At 38.9% G+C, this 23,218-nt stretch overlaps 1 protein-coding gene across 1 annotated transcript in view; it reads right to left on the bottom strand.

Annotated features, from left to right (window-relative positions):
• LOC129438926 (sialoadhesin-like) overlaps positions 1 to 4,910 on the bottom strand; it is a 38,270-nt gene extending 33,360 nt beyond the window's left edge. Inside the window, exons 1-4 of the mRNA XM_073863370.1 lie at positions 4,841 to 4,910; positions 3,296 to 3,721; positions 2,902 to 3,189; positions 2,402 to 2,695 (exon numbers count right to left, since the gene is read on the bottom strand). Of these exons, the coding sequence (XP_073719471.1) occupies positions 2,402 to 2,695; positions 2,902 to 3,189; positions 3,296 to 3,721; positions 4,841 to 4,910 (1,078 nt within the window). The remainder of the gene's footprint in view (positions 1 to 2,401; positions 2,696 to 2,901; positions 3,190 to 3,295; positions 3,722 to 4,840) is intronic.
• Between the last annotated feature and the right edge of the window lie 18,308 nt (positions 4,911 to 23,218).

Below are 23,218 nucleotides of genomic sequence, written 5' to 3'. Positions count from 1 at the left end.
GGCGTTCTGGTCTGAAAACGAGGTGTGTTCAGGCACATAGTTGGCGCATTGCTATTTTGAGGCAACTAAAATAGACTACGCCATTGACCAACAAAAACCTGCTCTAAAGTCTATGGCGCAATATGTTTTTGTTATTTAATGAGCGTGTTAGATATATGTGCCTATAAACGAGAGGACAACGAGGGTTTGCTTATCACATACATGGGTGCGCAGCATCACAAAAATGCTTTTAAATATGGATGAAAATGTAAAAGATTATTATTGAGTCTCTTGGACATAAATGAGGACCGATTATGAGACTTTAGAAGGCGTAAAAAGTTGCTTCACTTGTAGCCTGGTAAGAAAATAAATCCTTTGCTTTAAACAAAATGCATCTGTTTTTAAATGTTTTTTACATGCTTTCCCACGGATTTATTGTACATGATGACTTTGTACTTGTGGATATGGTGAGATGAGAAACATCTTTAAGTAATGCTTTAAAAAACATGCCGCTGTCCGAGTGCTAAAACGGCTCTCTGCACGTTTGTAAATTCTTTATCTCTTGTTTGTATTTTTAGAGTACCAACCTTTTCTTGCATATTTGCAAAATATTTTATGAGATTACAATGATTATGTAGGATATTAATACATTTACAGCAATTAAAAGCCTGCTATTTCTACTTCCATGACTAAAAGAAAACGAGTTTTAAAGGTTTTAATAAAAAAATAACAATTTCAATACAAGTGAAAACAACACAATTATTTAACATTAATCTTAAATTGGGGGTCTTGTTCCTCTGCTTAGTTTTTCCGTTTACAAAGTCTGTCATCTAAATAGGGATTAGACATAGCGCCAGCGCAACTGGTTTTTAAAGGGGATGAAAGCTGAGACTCTTATTGGTTTATTGCACGTTACGGCATATATACATAAATACACACACACACACACACACACACACAAGTTGGTTAACATATTACATTAACATATGGTTACACATTACAATTAAAAATGCATAGTGTACCTTTGTTCAGGCTTTGATTCTTGTGGATTTCCAGGTGAAGACCTATACATAATATTGACAGTGTTATATGTATGAAAAGCTATACTTGCTCAATACAACTACTACATGTCAATATATGCATATTTAATTCTGACCTAAGTATAACCCTGATGTAACACACATGTACCTGTTACACTTCTTGTATACGATGACTCCAGCAAATATGCAAATGAGAAGAAAGACAAATGAAGGGGCTAGAATGTAAAGCCCAATTGTCATGATGTCAAAGGTCATCACATCGGGTTGATTCTGGGAAACAGCTACAGGAAGTGAAAGAAGGAAGTCATTTATTGGTCATTATGATGTATATATCATGTAAATAGCTACAAGACAAATGTTAAATACACAAACATACATATATTATCTTGGACTTGTGAGGACTTGGTATGGATGAACCCAATCGCAGACAGATGAATAAACTCTGACACTTTATTTAAACAAAACAAGAAAAACAAAACCCACGAGGGGGCAAAACATAAACAGGAAAATATACTAAGACTTGAAACACTAAACAAAGAACAAGGCTAGACTGGACTGGACTACACACTAAATATACAATGGCAAACTTAACTAAACAAAGTATTCACAGGTAAGGCAAGACAAGGCACCATATCAACACTGGATACAAAACGAACGTGCCCAGGACAGCAAACACAAGGGTATTAAATAAGGAAGCAAATCAAAGGGGAACAGGTGACATGAATCAAACAATAATGGGATAATTAATGAGGAAACAAGGGGGCGGGGCCAGGAGACGAGACAGAAAGCACATGGCTTAAATAAACAAGGCCAGTGCTTTCACACAAAACATTGGCCTGTCATGATCCTGCCTCATGACTAATACTAAAACAAGGACAAGAGGGCAGAATCATGACAGGACTGGAGTCATTGGTTTTGGAGACTCTGTAAAAGAATCTGCAGACAAAAATCTATAAGTGAAAAGACACAGAGGAATTGCACACACTAAAGGTAGTTAAAGGAAGAAGTAATTTATTGGTCATTATGATGTATATATCATATAAACAGCTACAGGACAAATGTGAAACACATACATTTATTCTGGACTGTGGTCATTGGTTTTGGAGACTCTGTAAAATAATCTGCAGACAAAAATCTATAAATGATAAGACACAGAGAAATCGCACACATTAAAGTAGGTTAAAGGAAGAAGTAATTTATCGGTCATTATGATGTATATATCATGTAAAGAGCTACAGGACAAATGTGAAACAAGTACATTTATTCTGGACTGGAGGCACTGATTTTAGAGACTTTGTAAAAGAATCTGCAGACAAAAATCTATAAATGAAAAGAAACAGAGGAATTGCACACATCATGTATGATGTCTTGAAATCACTCACGTTGTAGATGTAAGTCAACAGATGCTGTAATTTTCTGTCCAGAAATATTTGCAGTGCAGATTAATTTCTTCCCATCATCTTTCTTTTCCCCCAAAAAGGTTATGGTGGAAAAGGTGACCAATTCAAACCCTGTAAGTTTCTTTTCATTTTTGACTGACATATTTTCAAAATTCCAGGAAAGGATCGGAGGATTCTTCAGGCAGGAATGGTGGACGGTACAAGTGAAGTTCATATAAACACCCTCTATGATATCTGCTGCCAGTTTAGGCTCAATGGTTATATTATAATGGACACCTGCAATTTAATTATAAGCAGTTGACACAAACATGAAACATGATTGAAAACTACATTTAAATGTATTAAAAATTTGCTTTCATTAATTTTTACAAATAGTTAAATGTTCAATGTCCTTAAATTCATTGTGAAACTGACTGTAACACACAGATAAAACAGAGGAAAGTATAGATGTATGCTTTTAAATGCATATTTTTTTTACTTACATTTTGCACTTTGTGATTTTGTAGCTCTTGTTGTTATGCCTCCATGATGTGTTACAGTACACTCAATATCTGAGCGTTCAGCCTTCACAACACCGGTGCGTGTCAGAGTGATTTTCCATCGACCATTTTCCATTCGGACATCATCTATTTTATCAGATCCTTCAATACCGTTCAGAATGATGTTTGGTTTGCTGTATGGACAGGTATGTAAGGTGTAACACGCTACTGTAATGCTGTCACCGATCTTTAAACCTCCAGAAATATTAATGATGGGCTGCTGTGGATTTGCTACAGTAGTGAAAAATGTTACAGTTAGGCAACTGATGATACAGCTGTAATGACACTTTCAAACCAACAATGTAACATTAAAAGAACATGTGAAATATTTACGCACTGTAAACAATAATTGTTGAGGTGACATCATAAAACTTATAGGTGCGCCATCCAATAGTATCTGGGTCAATCCATGCATATATTTTATCTCCATTGTGAGATGGATTCACGCTTTTGATCAGCAGACTACAATCCCGATCTGAGTTTGTAGGGTTATATATATCAGTTTTTCCTCTAAACTTGTAAATGACATAGTCTGTATACCAGGGATCATAAACTAAAGGGTAGCCACGAGAGACCCACTGATACCACACAACTCTATGTGGGTTATTTGGTGGGTTTGAAGTGTAAGAGTAAGAGCACGGTATAACCAGACAGGAACCTTTAAGGCCATGAATTTCTGATGGCATTCTCACTTCCCATGCCAAAGTCTCATACAGCAGAACACCTGTGAGAAAAACATTAGATAATATTGATGTATTAATGGCTGCATGTTAACGGCAGGATAGGCAGGAATTATCTAAAAAACTTTTTTACAAATTTTTTTTAAACTTTCTTTATACACCAATACATAAGTAACATGTAAGTACTCTGAGAAGGAGAGTATGGAAATCGAGTGTCTGTATACGTCTCACCACTGTTTTAAACACAGCTCATTTTTCCATTCACTCCACCCCCTTCCTTCTGGGTTTCTTCTAAAGCCACGCCCCCAAAACACATGAACGCGCGACACCGGCTATGCTGGGAGAAGCATCATTTACCTCAGACGAGCGGAGAGGAAGGAGCGCGGTGCATGTAGTAACATCATGTCAGAATCACATGTAATAATACAATTAACTTTATCACTATGAATATAAACAAATAGGATGGCTTTTAGTACTCACTATTAAGCCAGCGTTTTGCATGGAAGAGTTTCCTTGATGAAAGCATTGTTGACTCTGATGAGGACTACACTACGGAGACAATACCAATACCGCATCGTCGACTCGAGGAAAAGGCACACGATATTTACTCTAGTTTGATCGCTTCGTTTATTCATTTGTTTGCCTTGTTTGCCTTCGCTGACTGGATATGCAGGTTCTGAATGCACTTTCTCTGCCATACTTTTGCTCTTCCTAGAGTGCCTCGTGCACGTTCAAATCAATCGGTGTGCGCATGTTGTCCCCTTGGAATTATAAGGCTCTAACTGACATTTTTGTCAAAATTGAATTATTCAAATATTCTTATTCTGTGACAACTTATTTACGTAATGTGATGTTTTTTTTAAAGTTATGTACATTTTGGGATGTTTTATTAAAAGAACAAAAAGTTTCTATCTACAAAATCGAACTCTAACTTGGCTCTATAAGGTTCTATCTACGTGAGCTAATCAGCACTTTGAATGAACAGAAGAGAACCAATCAGGATGGACTTTATGGGGTAGTTTATCAGACAGGGATTAGTTTAAGCCAGAACTAGACCTTAGTTTCACTGGGAAATAGTTTTAACAAACATGCCTTACTAAAAACATTACTTGTGTGCATTTTGTCACGATTAATCACCGTGATCTGCTTTTGTGTGTGTTTTGTTACTTTGATTGTTGTCACCTGGACATGTCATTAATTACCATCTTCATCAACACCTGCTTTAGTCTGTATATATATGCCTGTCTGTTGTCTGATCTGATGTGTTAGCATTGTCATTGAGTCCCTAGTGTTTTTGTATACGTTCTTGTCTAACTGCCTGCCTGTTTGTTTCATTCACTTAGTGTTATTTGAAAATAAATATATGTTTTTAGTAACTTGCGTCTGCATCCTCTTATCTGTTCTACGTATCCTGACAGAATGCTAACACCACTACTGGATGCAGCAAGTTACACAACGCTGGGCATGGAGTCAAGGAGTGGGTCTCCTCCTAGTATTTTTTGGGGAGGGAGTAGTGAGCACCAAGCTCCGCAGGCTGTGGTACCTCATTTCCCTTACGACCTGACTGAGCGCGAACACTCTGAACTCCTTGCCTGGCACAGGATGGCCTCTGCTAGGCCTGATTTAGTTCTTGGGATGACCGCTTTCATGCTCGCTCCAGTTCTCAAATTGGCCGCTGCCACGCTCGATTCACTCCCCAGGGTGGTTGCTGCCATACATGAGCCTGTTCCCGTGAGGGTCGAATCTTCTGAGTCGGTTCCCGAGACGGTCGAATCTTCTGAGTCAGTTCCCGAGACGGTCGAATCTTCTGAGTGGGTTCCCGAGACGGTCGAATCTTCTGAGTGGGTTCCCGAGACGGTCGAATCTTCTGAGTGGGTTCCCGAGACGGTCGAATCGTCGGACGAAGGCTCTGCCTGGATCAAGATGGCCGGTCCTGTTATGTCGGATCCGTCCTGGCCACCTGATCTACCAGCTCCGCCCTGGTTTCTTGACCCTCCGTCCCTCCCCCAGATCCACCCACCTAGACTTGAGTTTTCCCTGAGGTGGAGTGTCTGGTAGCCACTCCTTAGGGGGGAGGTTATGTCACGGTTAATCACCGTGATCTGCTTTTGTGTGTGTTTTGTTACTTTGATTGTTGTCACCTGGACATGTCATTCATTACTATCATCATCAACACCTGTTTTAGTCTGTATAAATATGCCTGTCGTCTGATTTGATGTGTTAGCATTGTCATTGAGTCCCTAGTGTTTTTGTATACGTTCTTGTCTAACTGCTTGTTTGTTTCATTCACTTAGTGTTATTTGAAAATAAATATATGTTTTTAGTAACTTGCGTCTGCATCCTCTTATCTGTTCTACGTATCCTGACACATTTAGAGGCAAAACAAAGGTCACTGATGTATTTTAAGATATGTCTGTGCAAGTTGTTTTCAGTTTTGACAGCTCTTACATTTATTTTAGTCTAGGACTAGTTTAATCCCTGTCCGGGAAACCGCCGAATTCCAGGCAAGTTCACCCTACTGTAAAATCCAGCTTAAGCTGGTGAGTTGGTTTAAGCTGGTCTTCCAGCTTGGTTTTAGCTGGTATTGCTGGTGTAGCAAGCTGTTCTAGCTGTGTTTTAGTCAGTTTTTAAGCTGGTCTAGCTGTGTTTTGGTCACTTTTTAAGTTGTTCTAGCTGGACTTATCTGGTCATGCTGGAAGACCAGCTGACCCACCAGCTTGACCAGCTTTGCTAGGCTGGTTGGACCAGCTAAGACCAGCTATTGCCACCTTAAACCAGCTTAAACCAATTACCAGTTTATGCTGGTCTTTGGTGGATTTTTCAGTAGGGTCTTTTTTGTTTTGTTTTAGGTCTTGCTAGCAGTGCTAGCTTCATAGTTCCTGATATTAAGAAGCAAGCACTAAGATAAAAAATACAGAAAAAACTATCTAGCCTATCCTACCCAAAATTGTGCTGTTACAGTAAGTTATGATCGTTATGTCCAAATGGAAACATGTGAAAGATCATTAAAGCAGTTACCTCAGTATTAAAATGATTTTAGCCTGTAGCTGCTCAATGGTATAACATGCTAAAAATGTTTTGTCCATTTTTGTAATGAACCTTGCATATCCAGGAGGGGGGAAAGTAATGCTAGAAACAACAGTAGGAGAACGAGAAAGAGGGCAAAGAAAATATAAAAAAACATCATCAGAGAATGGGAGAGAAACTGAGACAGTAGAAGGAAGTAGCAATGTTGTAAATGAGCAATGTAAAATCAGACTTTTAGAGATAAAAGTGCTAAAAATATAAAATGTCATAGAAAGGATTAAAATGTTGCTTTCTAACACATGTTGAAAAATTGTTACAACATTAATTTAATATTTAATGTTTAAATAATGTTTTGGCAGATAGAACCTTATAATTCTAAGCGAAAAGTGTTGTTTTAGAATTAGAAGGTTTTATCTGCATTTGACCCCTTCCAAATATGTACATGTTTGTATTTTTGAGAGAAAAATGTTTATGCGTGGTTTTTGAAAAAGCAACAATTTTAAGTCACTGATATAAGTCCACAAAACTCATTCTAAACATGTTTTCCCAAGACTTTTCAAAACAGGATCTAGAAGTCTAGAGTTTTTTCTTTAAAATGATGTGAAAATCATTCGGACTACTCGTTCACATAAAGCAAGATATTGATTAACAAAAGATAAATGTCTACATAATGCTTGGAATGTCAGCTTTTAAATGATGTAAGTGAGATCATAAACATATATCGTCATTCGGTGTAAACTGTATGAGAAGTAGGAGAGGGACCGTCTTTCTAATGTTTCCTGATTATCTGTAATGAGAAGAGATCGCCACGCCCCCGCGCCATTGAAGTGAATGAGCAGAGACATCCATATGCATAACTTGTGCCTCCTGCAGTCAATGGATACGCAATCCAGTCCACAACCCAGTCTCTCCATTCCTTGTTGTTTCATCCGATTGCACCAAAACATGACATCTAAATCCTTATTTACTTGCGTATGTGTCAGTATCTCCAGACGCGAGTGTTTTCATTGTTCTTTCGTCAAACATTTCACGCGAGGGGAACACACATAAACAAACACACGAGTCAGGAAACTCGACGCGGTTTTTGGTATTCTTATAAAATACGCGATTGAAAACAGTACAATCCTTATTTAGTTGCGTCTAAGCATATATCTCCGCACAGCACGTTTATTAAACACAGGATCATTCGCATGTGCACACATAAGTTAATAGGCTTGTTCGACTTAATGCGGCGCCACAAGAACCGGCAGCCGAATGACGTCAGAGTTTCGCGAGAGCGATTTAAAAGCAAACTCTTCCATATGATTTCGCGGATCACTCTCGTGGTAGTTTGACGTCACCCGGCTGTCGATCTTTGCAGCGCCGCATGAAGTCGAACAAGCCGACTGCTTTCATGAGCAACACGTGAGGTAATGGCGGCGGCTGTAAACAAACATTGAGCAAGTTTATCGTGCAAGTTTATCATGCTTGTCCCTTGTTGTGTTTCTATTATAATGATACAATGATTACAAAAACACAACTAAGAGTCCAAACAACGATAGGCAGTTGTTATTTTGAGCTTTTTGCTGCACACAAACCCTGTGTTCACTTTGATTAGGCTACTATGGTTTTTAAAAGGTAACTTATAGCCTACATGTGAAATTAATGTAATTATATATATATATATATATATATATATATATATATATATATATATATATTATATATATATATATATATATATATATAGTGTGTGTATTTACATTTAAATTGAAAAGTAAACCATCATGGTTTTACTACAGAGAAAGTTACATTCCTGTTGAACATCCCCACAAGGCTCATGGGGCTCATTATGCAACCCTTTTGTCTCTCAGCTGTCAATCACTGATTATTCAGGAGCTTCCCGCCTCCACGCATACAGCCTTTCCCAAGCAAAAGTGTCTTAGAAATTGTAAATCAATATCTTGCTTTATGTGAATGAGTAGGCCGAATGATTTTCACATCATTTTGAAGAAAAAACTCTAGACTGCTAGATCCTGTTTTGAAAAGTCTTGGGAAAACATGTTTAGAATTAGTTTTGTGGACTTATATCATTGACTTAAAATTTTTGGTTTTTCAAAAACCACGCATAAACATTTTTCTCTCAAAAATACAAACATGTACATACATGTTGATTATATGATATTGTAGCCCAGTTTGTGCTGAACGCAGTGTTATGAGACTTTTGCCATTAATATGTTTTTAAGCAACTGAAAAAAGCACAAATGTCAGTGCATGTCAAAACTTCCCCAGGGCCCTAAAAACCCCTTAGACCCCAGAGGGTTAATTTTCTGACACGTTTCTGAAATGACTTCACTGAGGGAGAGAGAACAAAACACGCATCATGTTTATTTTCTTAATTTTGCGAAAAGCACAACATTCTGTTTTTATTGGGAGTGGACAGAAAAAAAAAACTAGACACTTTAACGTTTTAAATGATGTATAAATCATATCTGTATGTCCAAAATCAGCAGAGTTATCTAAGTCTCTTTACGGAGTGATTGAAAAATAAAGAGTTGGCGGCGCCCGCGCCCGCGCCGCAGCCGACCCCAGAGTGTTAAAACAGTCGTGAGAGGTCTACAGAAACTTGAGTTTTATACTCTCTTTTTCAGAGTACTTACATTTTAATTATGTATTTGTATATAAAGACAGTTTAAACAAATTTGTAAAAAAAAGTTTTTAGATAATTCCTGCCTATCCTGCCTTTAACACTCTGGGCTCCAAAAACGTGGTTCTGTATTGTGACTTGTTTATTCCTCGTCAAAGCAGAATCAACTTAAAAGACTCCATCATTAACACTTTTGACGCCATTGACGAGATATCTCGTCAATCAAGAGAAAACGCTTCCCTGCCAATGACGAGAATTTCCGGCTTTCCGCAATTTCACTATTATCCACCAGGCGGTGCCCTTCTGCAACTTTTTAAACCCGGAAGTATTGCCCTATGGCAAGCTGCTGCATGTCCGTGTCTGTTTTAAAGATCGCTTTGAATGGGATCTCTATGAAAAGTCAGTCACAAAAATTGAATTATCTCTGCTTTTTGCTTAAAATGTGGTGTTTTTGCAGAAACCTACTCATATTCAAAAGCTGATTACAAAAGAACTACTCAAGGTAGGATGAAACGTTTTTTTTTTTTTTTTGAAAGTAGAGGGTCTGTTCTTTCAATTGGTATATTGTATGTTCATATATTTAAAGTAGAACATTTTCTGGAAGGCATTAAACTTTTATGAAAATCATGAAAAACGCTGGCTGGCAACTTTTTAAAAAAACGCTGGCGGCGAAAGAGTTAATAATCATACACTTATGTGTTTCACATCATTTGAAACCGTGAAGGGTCTTCTTTAATTTGTGTACATTCACAATAACAACAAATCTTTGAGTTTTTGTCAAATAAAGAAAATAAACAGGGTGTGTATTCCTCTGTCTCCGCCAGTTGTCTCTCAAAACATTTTACAAAAATGTATTGAAACTCCACGAATACTTGACAAACATGATACACATATCCAAAGAAAGCCTGAAATGTCTACTTTTAAACAAACTAGTTATAATTGAAGAAATTGTTCCCTTTTAGTCGGTCGCTACGACATCACGACCGACGAATTGGGAACGCGCCTTGTGGATCCAATCTACTTTGAGAAACTACTAACACGCCAATGAACTTGGCATGCAGATATTTGTATCTGCCGGTGCCGCCCTGCCACTCGGGTATTTAACGAGTGGCAGGGCGTTCATTAATGTTCATCTGAGATGTTCTGAATGTAGTTTATGTACATGATAGCTTATCTGAATTTAGTCCTATCAGTGATATTTACCCATCAGTTATTTATAAGCTATGTGGTAGTTCTGTGGACAATTTATGCTAACAGCTGTTTATAACTTTCTTACAGGTCTGCATCCCTCTCATCAGTACAAAACCATGAAGTGAAGAAATATTCACACTTTTAAGACTTTGGGCTCTATCTTACACCCGGCGCAATGCAGCGCAATGCGCGACGCAAGTGTCTTTCGCTAGTTTCCCCCCTCATTTTCACGTTTAGCGCCGCGTTGTTTAAATAGCAATTGCATTTGCGCCCCCTTTGCGCCCATGGGCGTTCTGGTCTGAAAAACGAGGTGTGTTCAGGCGCATGTTGGCGCGGTGCTATTTTGAGGCAACTAAAATAGACTACGCCATTGACCAACAAAAACCTGGTCTAAAGTCTAAAGTCAATGGCGCAATATGTTTTATGTTATTTAAAGAGCGCATTAGTAATATGCGCCTATAAACGGGAGGACAACGCGGGTTTGCTTATCACAAAGTACATGAATGAGCAGCAGCACAAAAATGCTTTTAAATATGAAAGATTAGAGGATTGAATGTAAAAGATTATTATTGAGTCTCTTGGACATAAATGAGGACTAATTATGAGACGTTAAAAGGCACAAAGAGCTGCTTCGCCTGTAGCCTGGTAAGTAAATAAATGCTTTGCTTTAAACAAATGCATCTGTTTTTAAATGTTTTTTTTAATGCTACCTCACGGATTTATTGTATATGATGACTCTGTACCTGTGGATATGGTGAGATGAGAAACATTTTTAAGTAATGCTAAAAAAAACTCTTTGCTAAAAAACCGCTGTCCAAAATGCTGAAACGTGAGGAGAGCCGTTTGTAAATTCTTTATCTCCTGTAAGTATTTTTAGAGTACAAAAATTATCTTACATACTTGTAAATTATTTTTTGATGATAATGGATAGCCATACATTTAAAGCAATTACAAGCCTGCTTTTTTACTTCCCTGACTAAAAGAAAACGGGTTTTAAAGGTTTTAATAAAAAAATAACAATTTCAATACTAGTGAAAAACAACATAATTATTTAACATTAATCTTAAACTGCGGATCTTTTTCCTCCGCTTAGTTTTTCAGTTTACAAAGTCCGTCATCTAAATAGGGATTAGACATAGCGCCAGCGCAACTTGCTTTTAAAGGGGATGAGAGCTGAGACTCTCATTGGTTTACTGCACGTTACGCCCAAAATACTCCCATTACAATAGGACCAACCCTTTTCGACCATACGCTCGACGCACAAACCATTTTTCCCGTCGTTAAATTAGCAAAAGTGGATTCGGACACGCCCATTTAGACGTTGCGCTGTGCGCTTTAGACAATGCGCTTAGATCGTTAAAATAGGGCCCTTAAAGTTATAACATGAGCCACATGAAATTTATATAACAGCTCATGGCAGACCTCTGACTTTGGAAATGCCAGTCATGGCAGTTGTCTGCTAAAATGTGTACAAAATTTACATTTGAAGTTACAGTTAAAGGTGGGGGGTATTCTGAGTTCGGGCTAAAATTCAGAGCTCATATTTAATCCATAATGAGATTGGAAATAGTTGATTAAGACATTTCCATTATACATTTATAAGTGAATACATGCATGACTAAATAGACCATTTCTCTGTCTGTCACAAAATCTCTCACATTCTTTTGTGGTCATAAAATTCTAATCTTGATGTGTTGCCATAGTCACGAGGCCTGTTCTGCTTTAAAGTGTTAAAAGCAGTTTGGGGGGTAGTGTTACAGACCTCGGTGCCTAGCCTGCTTGTTCGGTGAGAGTCTGCAGTTATATTTGTGAAATATAAGAAGTTGTTGTGTATCTGATCTGGCTCAGTCGTTACATAAGTTTATTACTCAGTTAATAGTGGCATATTTATACACAGCAAATTTAGCAGAGTTAAAATCACGGTGTTAATGGAAATATAAAGAGTTCAGCGTTAATTTAACACTGGATTGAGTTAAAACTATTTTATTTACTCTATAAAAATAAAGAGTTGGTGTCAAAACAGAGTGTTACCACTTTTTTAAAAAAATCAACTCCTACAGTGTTTTGTTAGTGGTGTTTCTTAACTCCTAGGGTGTTAAAAAGAGAAGACCTCCCACTTTTTACAGCACACAATGAACCGTGTTTTTGGATGATGCAGTTCAAGCAGAATATTATCTCTTTCACTGTAAATGGTAAGTAAATGTTTAATAAATAAAATTTTGATCAATTACATTTGAGAGTTGTGAGGTGTTATGTTTTATATTGCTGTTAGTATCAAGTTTAACATTAAGAGTCATGTGTTATTGTCATTATATGAATGCGGCAGTTGAGTTTAGGTCTTAGCCTCAGATGGAGCAATTCATACTCATGTTTTGGGAAGTTTTTTGTTGTTTTTTGCTTTATATGCTGTTTTAGTTTAAAAATATATATCTTTTAAATCCATTAATGTGTGCAGGAGATTTGCTTTGGGGACTTTGAACCATTTTACAAGAACAATTTTATAACAAAGTGAGTATTTCGTGCAAAACATAAATGTATAACTGATTTCAAAGTATTTTGTAATGTGTTCTGTATATAAATTCTGCAAATATTAGTTTCTGTGGTGTTATACATAGTTATAAGTTGTTTTTAGGGTTTCGAGCACGAAGTGCTGAAAACCTATTGTATTTGTCTGTTTTATTATTATTATTATTAGGGTTTCGAGCACGAAGTGCTGAAAACCTATTGTATTTGTCTGTTTTATTAGGGTTTCGAGCACGAAGTGCTGAAAACCTATTGTATTTGTCTGTTTTATTATTAGGGTTTCGAGCACGAAGTGCTGAAAACCTATTGTATTTGTCTGTTTTATTATTATTATTATTTATTATTTTTCCACGCTAAAACGCATTGCCCAGCCCAAACCGTAAGTCGTAGAAACTTGCCACTTGGTCATCTGGTTGTATATTAGCAGGCTACTCAGATACAGTGAATCAGCCAAATCGGCCCATAGGTGGCGCTACAGCAATGCCCGACGCGTTGGGCTTCATAACTCCTAAACCGGATATCTGACACTCAAGTGTTTGGTATCATTGTAATCCCTTGCTCCAAACTTAAAAAATGTATATCTCCGATTTCATTTCCGGTATGCAAAATTTTCCGCTAATTTGCATAATATGCATTTCAAGCCAAAACGAACTAGTCCTAGGTTTTTCGCCCGATCGGAATCGTTCCAACGCAGGAGAAATCTGTGGAGTGAGTAGGTAAATAATTATCGAACAGAATTTGAAATTCCGCTTCAGGGTCACTAGGGGGCGCCAAAACTCCATACAGGAAGTAGCCTATCGTCACTTAAATGGCTATAACTCGTGAACGGTTTGAGATATCTTAACGAGGTTTGGTACACATATGTACCAGCTCACTCCGGGATCACAGTAAAAAAGATGCGGATTTTGGCCACTAGGTGGCGCTGTAACAGGCTTGAGATCGGGAATGGCTATTACTACACAACCGTTAGCCCGATACACTTAATATTTTGTATTGTATGTCTTTGTGCAATGTACCATGAGGGTCTAGAAGGACATTGGCGTATCTTCAAAAACATGGCCGTCGTCGGCCAATGAAGGTTGAGGACTGATTTGACAGGGTTAACAAAGGTCGATCGGAACGAAACGCACTGTGCTTCTTTGTGTACTGCTCCTGAAGGCCTGTAAGAATTTTGGTGTCATTTGGCCACTAGGGGGCGTAATACCGTATTTCGGTGCCTGTATCACGTGACGTTTGACGTACACAAACAAACATGACATCATATGATAGATCGGCTCATGACGAAAAACTTTGCCTCTGGAAGCGTTGCTGTCAATCAAACGGTTTGTGAGTTATTGGCGATAACGTTCAAACATACTTTTGCGAACTAGTCCTTGGTTTTTCGCCCGATCTGAACCTAACCAAGGCTGATTGATTCTGTGGAGTGTGACTATAAATAATTATCAAAAAAAATTTGAAATTTACATTCAATCACGCAAGGAGTGGCCAAAAACCAAACTGGGCGGAGCTTAAAACATTAAAACAGCCATAACTCGAGAGTCGTTTGAGATATCATCACGGGGCTTGAATCATATTTGTAGGCAATCGGTCTAAGGCCGTGATATAAAAAGCTCGCCGATCGGACACTAGATGGCGCTATAACGGGGAAAATGGCACTAAATACTGTGATTATGCAATGGTTACAACTTTCACGCCTATAGTTTTATCTGTGGTCAAGAGATTTTCATGGGAGTTGTTTTTTTTATCATCCTGAATTGTTTCCAAGTCCTACGATACCAAACATACCAGGTTTTGCCTTACGGTTAGTTCTGCACTGCAAAAACTGTGCTTACAAAACATGCGTGAATAACTCCGCGAGGGTTATTCCGATCGACTCGAAAACACCATAGGAAGAAATTAACTTTACCTTCTGAACAAAAAACTCTATTGGCGTTATGTTAAAATTTCCATCAGAAATGGCCGAAAATTGCAAAAAACAAAAAATTACATTCATTTTTTGTGTTTTCTACACATAAATGGTTATAACTCCGCTATGAAATGACATTTTTCTACCAGATTTGATATGCTGATGTCTGAGCAGAGTCTGAGGCAATACAAAGAAAATTGTTTGCCTACACCACTAGTTGGCCTCATAATTGAACAAAACCTTTGACATTGAGTAAGACTAATGGTCATACAATTGTTTCTTCACTAAACTAAAGTGAATAGCCATGATACTAGCTACATGTAACACAGTCATGACCCGAGGTTACATGCACGAGTTTGACATAGCGCCACCTAGTGGTTATTTGTTATTTTCACTTAAAAATACTGCAACCTTACATCTAAAATCATGAGTCATCATAGATTGTGCCTTTCATGGCTTTGAGTATAATCATTGGTGGATTGCAGTTCACTCCCTAGCAACCAATGAGAATACCCTAGCAACCATTTAGCAAGAGCTGTATCTCAGTATCAGAACATCTTAGAGACATGGGGTTCGGCTATGACGACAACTATGAACAAGTGTGTCTGGTAGCTTACTTTTCATCATTTATTTTGTACAATGCAGCAAATCTACTCAGGCATGCCCTTAAAGGTCATAAGATCCCAAATCGCTTGAACCCAGGCGAATGACTTCACATTAAGCACGTGACATGTTTGTCCTATAGGTGCACGTGTGTTTAAGCATACATAGTCTGTATGAACTGTTTCTGACCATCTCTTTCGTTTTTGTGGATGCTGGATCAGCCTGGTCGACGACGTCTGACATCTTTGATGTGCTGTCCACTGTAAGTCTTTGCGGTCTGCTGCGCTGCTGTTTGTGTCGTATATGCACGTCCGCAGTCTGTTTGAACCATTGATGACCATACCACGACTCAATGGCCTTTTAGTTAAACTAAACACAGCCATTTCTGAATTGTATGTTTCCGTATAAATCTGAATAACTTATTCTCGTTAACAAATTATCCTTATAACTTCACATTAAGGACATTAAATGTTTGTCTTATAGGTGCACATGTGTGTAAGCATAAATAGTCTGTATGATCCGTTTTTGACCATCTCTTTCGTTTTTCTGGAGCGAGGTGGTCTATCATTCATTGTGTCTGTATTCGGGTGCAACTCCTCAGCCTGGTAATCGACGTCTGACGTTTTTGACGTGCTTTAATGCTCGAAACCCGGCAATTGCTGCTTGCAGCTATATTTATTATTATTAGGGTTTCGAGCACGAAGTGCTGAAAACCTATTGTATTTGTCTGTTTTATTATTATTATTTTTCCACGGTAAAACGCGTTGCCCAGCCCAAACCGTAAGTCGTAGAAACTTGCCACTTGGTCAACTGGTTGTATATTAGCAGGCTACTCAGATACAGTGAATCAGCCAAATCGGCCCATAGGTGGCGCTATAGCAATGCCCGACGTGTTGGTGCTCATAACTCCTAAACCGGACATCAGACAGTCAAGTGTTTGGTATCATTGTAATCCCTGGTTCCAAACTTAAAAAATGTATATCTCCGATTTTATTTCCGTCATAAAAAAATTTCTGTATTTTCGATTTTGTCGAAAAAAATAAAAACGAACTAGTCCTAGGTTTTTCGCTCGATCAGAATCGTTCCAGTGCTAAAATGTTCCTTGGAGTTCGATTATCAATAATTATTAAAAAAAAGTTGAACTTTCGACTCACGGTCGATATGCCACGCCCAAACGTCTGAAGTGTGCGCAGCCAATTGGACTTTTTTGGCTATAACTGGGGACAGAAATGAAGTATCAACACGACACTTGGTATTTGTGATGACAGTCATGGCCGGGGGTTGCGTGCCCTCGTTTCATCACAGCGCCACCTAGTGGTCAGACAAATCATGTAAATGCTTATAACTTAGGCTGAGTTTGACGTATTTTCATGGGACTTTTTTACTAAGTGTTTTGAATTGTTGCCGAGTCCAACGATACCAAACATGCCAGGTTTCGCCTTACGGTTAGCCCTGCACAGCAAAATAGCGCTTAAAAAACATGCGCGAATAACTCCGCGAGGGTTATTCCAATCGACTCGAAATAACCATAGGAAGAAATTAACTTGAACTTCTGAACAAAAAGTTCTATTGGTGTTATGTTAAAATTTCCAACAGAAATGGCCGAAAATTGCAAAAAACGAAAAATTACATTCATTTTTTGTGTTTTTTAGATATAAATGCTTATAACTCTGCAACGAAATGACATTTTTTCACCAAATTTGATACGCTGATGTCTGAGCAGAGTCTGAGGCAATACAAAAAGAAATGGTATGCCTGCACCACTAGTTGGCCTCATAATTGAACAAAACCTTTGACATTGAGTAAGCCCAATGGTCATACAACTGCTTCTTTACTAAACTAAAGTGAATAGCCGTGATTCTAGCTACAAGTAACACAGTCATGACCTGAGGTTGCATGCACGAGTCTGTCATAGCGCCACCTAGTGGTTATTTGTTTTTTTCACTTAAAAATACTGCAACCTTACATCTAAAATCATGAGTCATCATGGATAATGTCTTTCATGGCTTTGAGTATAAACATTGGTGGATTGCAATTCAGTCACTAGCAACCAATGAGAATACCCTAGCAACCATTTAACAAGAGCTGTATCTCTGTATCAGAACATCGTAGAGACATGGGGTTCGGCTCTTTTGACTCATTAACACTATTTTAACATTTTGTGACCCAAGTTTTACCACTGCAAGCACCACAAACATTTCCTTCAGTGTTCTGTTTGTCAATGTTCCGTGAGAAGAGAGGGAGACATTTCACTGAATGATAACACCTTTTTTTGCTGACAACTTTGAACACGTGTGTCTGGTAGCTGCGAATGACTTCACATTAAGGAAGTGACATGTTTGTCCTATAGGTGCACGCGTGTTTAAGCATACACAGTCGGTATGAACCGTTTCTGACCATCTCTTTTGTTTTTGTGGATGCTGGATCAGCCTGGTCGACGATGTCTGACGTCTTTGACGTGCTTTAATGCTCGAAACCCGGTAAATGCTGCTTGCAGCTTTAATTATTTATTATTTTTCCGCCATAAAACGCGTCGCCCAGCACAAACCGTAAGTCGTAGAAACTTGCCACTTGGTCAACTGGTTGTATATCAGCTCGCTACTCAGATACAGTGAATCAGCCAAATCGGCCCATAGGTGGCGCTATAGCAATGCCCGACGCGTTTAGGCTCATAACTCCTAAACCGGACATCATACACTCAAGTGTTTGGTATCATTGTAATCTCTGGCTCCAAACTTAAAAAATGTATATCTCCGATTTCATTTCCGGTATGCAAATTTTTTCGCTAAATTGCATAATATGCATTTCAAGCCAAAATGAACTAGTCCTAGGTTTTTCGCCCAATCGGAATCGTTCCAACGCAGGAGAAATCTGTGGAGTGAGTAGGTAAATAATTATCGAACAGAATTTGAAATTCCGCTTCAGGGTCACTAAGGGGCGCCAAAACTCCATACAGGAAGTAGCCTATCGTCACTGAAATGGCTATAACTCGTGAACGGTTTGAGATATCTTAACGAGGTTTGGTACACATATGTACCAGCTCAGTCCGGAGTCACAGTAAAAAAGATGCGGATTTTGGGCACTAGGTGGCGCTATAACAGGCTTGAGCTCGGGAATGGCTATTACTACACAACCATTAGCCCGATACACTTAATATTTGGTATGGTGTGTCTTTGTGCAATGTACCATGAGGGTCTAGAAGGACATTGGCGTATCTTCAAAAACATGGCCGTCGTCGGCCAATGAAGGTTGAGTTCTGATTTGACAGGGTTAACGGAGGTCGATCGGAACGAAACGCATTGTGCTTCTTCGTGTACTGCTCCTGAAGGCCTGTAAGAATTATGGTGTCATTTGGCCTCTAGGGGGCGTAATACCGTATTTCGGTGCCTGTATCACGTGACGTTTGACGTACACAAACAAACATGACATCATATGATAGATCGGCTCATGACGAAAAACTTTGCCTCTGGAAGCGTTGCTGTCAATCAAACGGTTCGTGAGTTATTGGCGATAACGTTCAAACCTACTTTTGCGAACTAATCTTTGGTTTTTCGCCCGATCTGAACCTAACCAAGGCTGATAGATTCTGTGGAGTGTGACTATAAATAATTATCAAAAAAAAATTGAAATTTACATTCAATCAGGCAAGGAGTGGCCAAAAACCGAACTGGGCGGAGCTTAAAACATTAAAACGGCCATAACTCGAGAGTCGTTTGAGATATCATCACGGGGCTTGAATCATATTTGTAGGCCATCGGTCTAAGGCCGTGATATAAAAAGCTCGCCGATCGGACACTAGATGGCGCTATAACGGGGAAAATGGCACTAAATACTGTGCTTATGCAATGGTTACAACTTTCACGCCTATAATTTTATCTGTGGTCAAGAGATTTTCATGGGAGTTGTTTTTTTTATCATCCTGAATTGTTTCCAAGTCCTACGATACCAAACATACCAGGTTTTGCCTTATGGTTAGTCCTGCACTGCAAAAACTGTGCTTACAAAACATGCGTGAATAACTCCGCGAGGGTTATTCCGATCGACTCGAAAACACCATAGGAAGAAATTAACTTTACCTTCTGAACAAAAAACTCTATTGGCGTTATGTTAAAATTTCCGTCAGAAATGGCCGAAAATCGCAAAAAACGAAAAATTACATTCATTTTTTGTGTTTTCTACACATAAATGGTTATAACTCCGCTATGAAATGACATTTTTCTACCAGATTTGATATGCTGATGTCTGAGCAGAGTCTGAGGCAATACAAAAAAAAATTGTTTTCCTACACCAGTAGTTGGCCTCATAATTGAACAAAACCTTTGACATTGAGTAAGCCTTATGGTCATACAATTGTTTCTTCACTAAACTAAAGTGAATAGCCGTGATACTAGCTACATGTAACACAGTCATGACCCGAGGTTGCATGCACGAGTTTGACATAGCCCCACCTAGTGGTTATTTGTTATTTTCACTTAAAAATACTGCAACCTTACATCTAAAATCATGAGTCATCATAGATTGTGCCTTTCATGGCTTTGAGTATAATCATTGGTGGATTGCAGTTCACTCCCTAGCAACCAATGAGAATACCCTAGCAACCATTTAGCAGGAGCTGTTTCTCAGTATCAGAACATCTTAGAGACATGGGGTTCGGCTATGACAACCACTATGAACAAGTATGTCTGGTAGCTTACTTTTCATCATTTATTTTGTACAATGCAGCAAATCTACTCAGGCATGCCCTTAAAGGTCATAAGATCCCAAATCGCTTGAACCCAAGCGAATGACTTCACATTAAGCACGTGACATGTTTGTCCTATAGGTGCACGTGTGTTTAGGCATACATAGTCTGTATGAACTGTTTCTGACCATCTCTTTTGTTTTTGTGGATGCTGGATCAGCCTGGTCGACGACGTCTGACATCTTTGATGTGCTGTCCACTGTAAGTCTTTGCGGTCTGCTGCGCTGCTGTTTGTGTCGTATATGCACGTCCGCAGTCTGTTTGAACCATTGATGACCATACCACGACTCAATGGCCTTTTAGTTAAACTAAACACAGCCATTTCTGAATTGTATGTTTCCGTATAAATCTCAATAACTTATTCTCGTTAACAAATTATCCTTATAACTTCAAATTAAGGACATTACATGTTTGTCTTATAGGTGCACATGTGTGTAAGCATAAATAGTCTTTATGATCCGTTTTTGACCATCTCTTTCGTATTTCTGGAGCGAGGTGGTCTATCATTCATTGTGTCTGTATTCGGGTGCAACTCCTCAGCCTGGTAATCGACGTCTGACGTTTTTGACGTGCTTTAATGCTCGAAACCCAGCAATTGCTGCTTGCAGCTATATTTATTATTATTATTATTATTATTATTATTTTTCCGCCATAAAACGCGTCGCCCAGCACAAACCGTAAGTCGTAGAAACTTGCCACTTGGTCAACTGGTTGTATATCAGCTCGCTACTCAGATACAGTGAATCAGCCAAATCGGCCCATAGGTGGCGCTATAGCAATGCCCAACGCGTTGGGGCTCATAACTCCCAAACCGGACATCAGACACTCAAGTATTTGGTACCATTGTAATCCCTGGCTCCAAACTTAAAAAATGTATATCTCCGATTTCATTTCCGGTATGAAAATTTTTCGCTAATTTGCATAATATGCATTTCTAGCCAAAATGAACTAGTCCTAGGTTTTTCGCCCGATCGGAATCGTTCCAACGCAGGAGAAATCTGTGGAGTGAGTAGTTAAATAATTATCGAACAGAATTTGAAATTTCGCTTCAGGGTGACTAAGGGCCGCCAAAACTCCATACAGGAAGTAGCCTATCGTCAGTAAAATGGCTATAACTTGTGAACGGTTTGAAATATCTTAACGAGGTTTGGTACACATGTGTACCAGCTCATTCTGGGGTCACAGTAAAAAAGATGCGGATTTTGGCCACTAGGTGGCGCTATACCAGGCTTGAGCTCGGGAATGGCTATTACTACATAATCGTTAGCCCGATACACTTAATATTTGGTATGGTGTGTCTTTGTGCAATGTACCATGAGGGTCTGGAAGGACATTGGCGAATCTCCAAAAACATGGCTGTCATCGGCCAATGAAGGTTGAGGACTGATTTGACAGGGTTAAGGAAGGTCGATCGGAACGAAACGCACTGTGCTTCTTTGTGTACTGCTCCTGAAGGTCTGTAAGAATTACGGTGTCATTTGGCCACTAGGGGGCGTAAGACTATATTTCGGTGCGTGTATCACGTGACGTTTGACATACACACACAAACATGACATCATATGATAGATCTGCCCATGGTGAACAACTTTCCCTCTTGAAGCTTTGCTGTCAATCAAACGGTTCGTGAGTTATTGGTGATAACCTTCAAAACCTACTTTTGTGAACTAGTCCTAGGTTTTTCGCCCGATCGGAATCGTTCCAACGCAGGAGAAATCTCTGGAGTGAGTAGGTAAATAATTATCGAACAGAATTTGAAATTTCGCTTCAGGGTCACTAAGGGGCGCCAAAGCTCCATACAAGAAGTAGCCTATCGTCACTGAAATGGCTATAACTCGTGAACGGTTTGAGATATCTTAACGAGGTTTTGTACAAATATGTACTAGCTCACTCCGGGGACACAGTAAAAAAGATGCGGATTTTGGCCACTAGGTGGCACTATAACAGGCTTGAGCTCGGGAATGGCTATTACTACACAACCGTTTGCCCGATACTCTCAATATTTGGTATGGTGTGTCTTTTTGCAATGTACCATGAGGGTCTGGAAGGACATTGGCATATCTCCAAAAACATGGCCGTCATTGGCCAATGAAGGTTGACGACTGATTTGACAGGGTTAACGAAGGTCGATCGGAACGAAACGCACTGTGCTTCTTCGTGTACTGCTCCTGAAGGTCTGTAAGAATTAAGGTGTCATTTGGCCACTAGGGGGCGTAATAACATATTTCGGTGCCTGTATCACGTGACGTTTGACATACACACACAAACATGACATCATATGATAGATCTGCCCATGGTGAACAACTTTGCCTCTTGAAGCGTTGCTGTCAATCAAACGGTTCGTAAGTTATTGGTGATAACTCCTATAGGTCCTATAGGTGCACGTGTGTTTAAGCATACATAGTCTGTATGAACCGTTTCTTACCATCTCTTTCGTTTTTGTGGATGCTGGATCAGCCTGGTCGACGGCGTGTGACATCTTTGACGTGCCTTAATGCTCGAAACCCGGCAAACGCTGCTTGCAGCTTTAATTATTAGGGTTTCGAGCACGAAGTGCTGAAAACCTATTGTATTTGTCTGTTTTATTATTATTATTATTATTATTATTATTATTATTAGGGTTTCGAGCACGAAGTGCTGAAAACCTATTGTATTTGTCTGTTTTATTATTATTATTTTTCCGCCTTAAAACGCATCGCCCAGCCCAAACCGTAAGTCGTAGAAACTTGCCACTTGGTCAACTGGTTGTATATTAGCAGGCTACTCAGATACAGTGAATCAGCCAAATCAGCCCATAGGTGGCGCTATAGCAATGCCCGACGCGTTGGGCATCATAACTCCTAAACCGGACATCAGACACTCAAGTGTTTGGTATCATTGTAATCCCTGGCTCAAAACTTAAAAAATGTATATCTCCGATTTCATTTCCGGTATGCAAATTTTTTCGCTAATTTGCATAATATGCA

Source organism: Misgurnus anguillicaudatus, chromosome 24 (genome assembly GCF_027580225.2).
Source record: "Misgurnus anguillicaudatus chromosome 24, ASM2758022v2, whole genome shotgun sequence".
NCBI lineage: Eukaryota > Metazoa > Chordata > Actinopteri > Cypriniformes > Cobitidae > Misgurnus > Misgurnus anguillicaudatus.
Note: the sequence above shows the minus strand (reverse complement) of the source record. Positions and strands in the feature narration are given on the sequence as shown.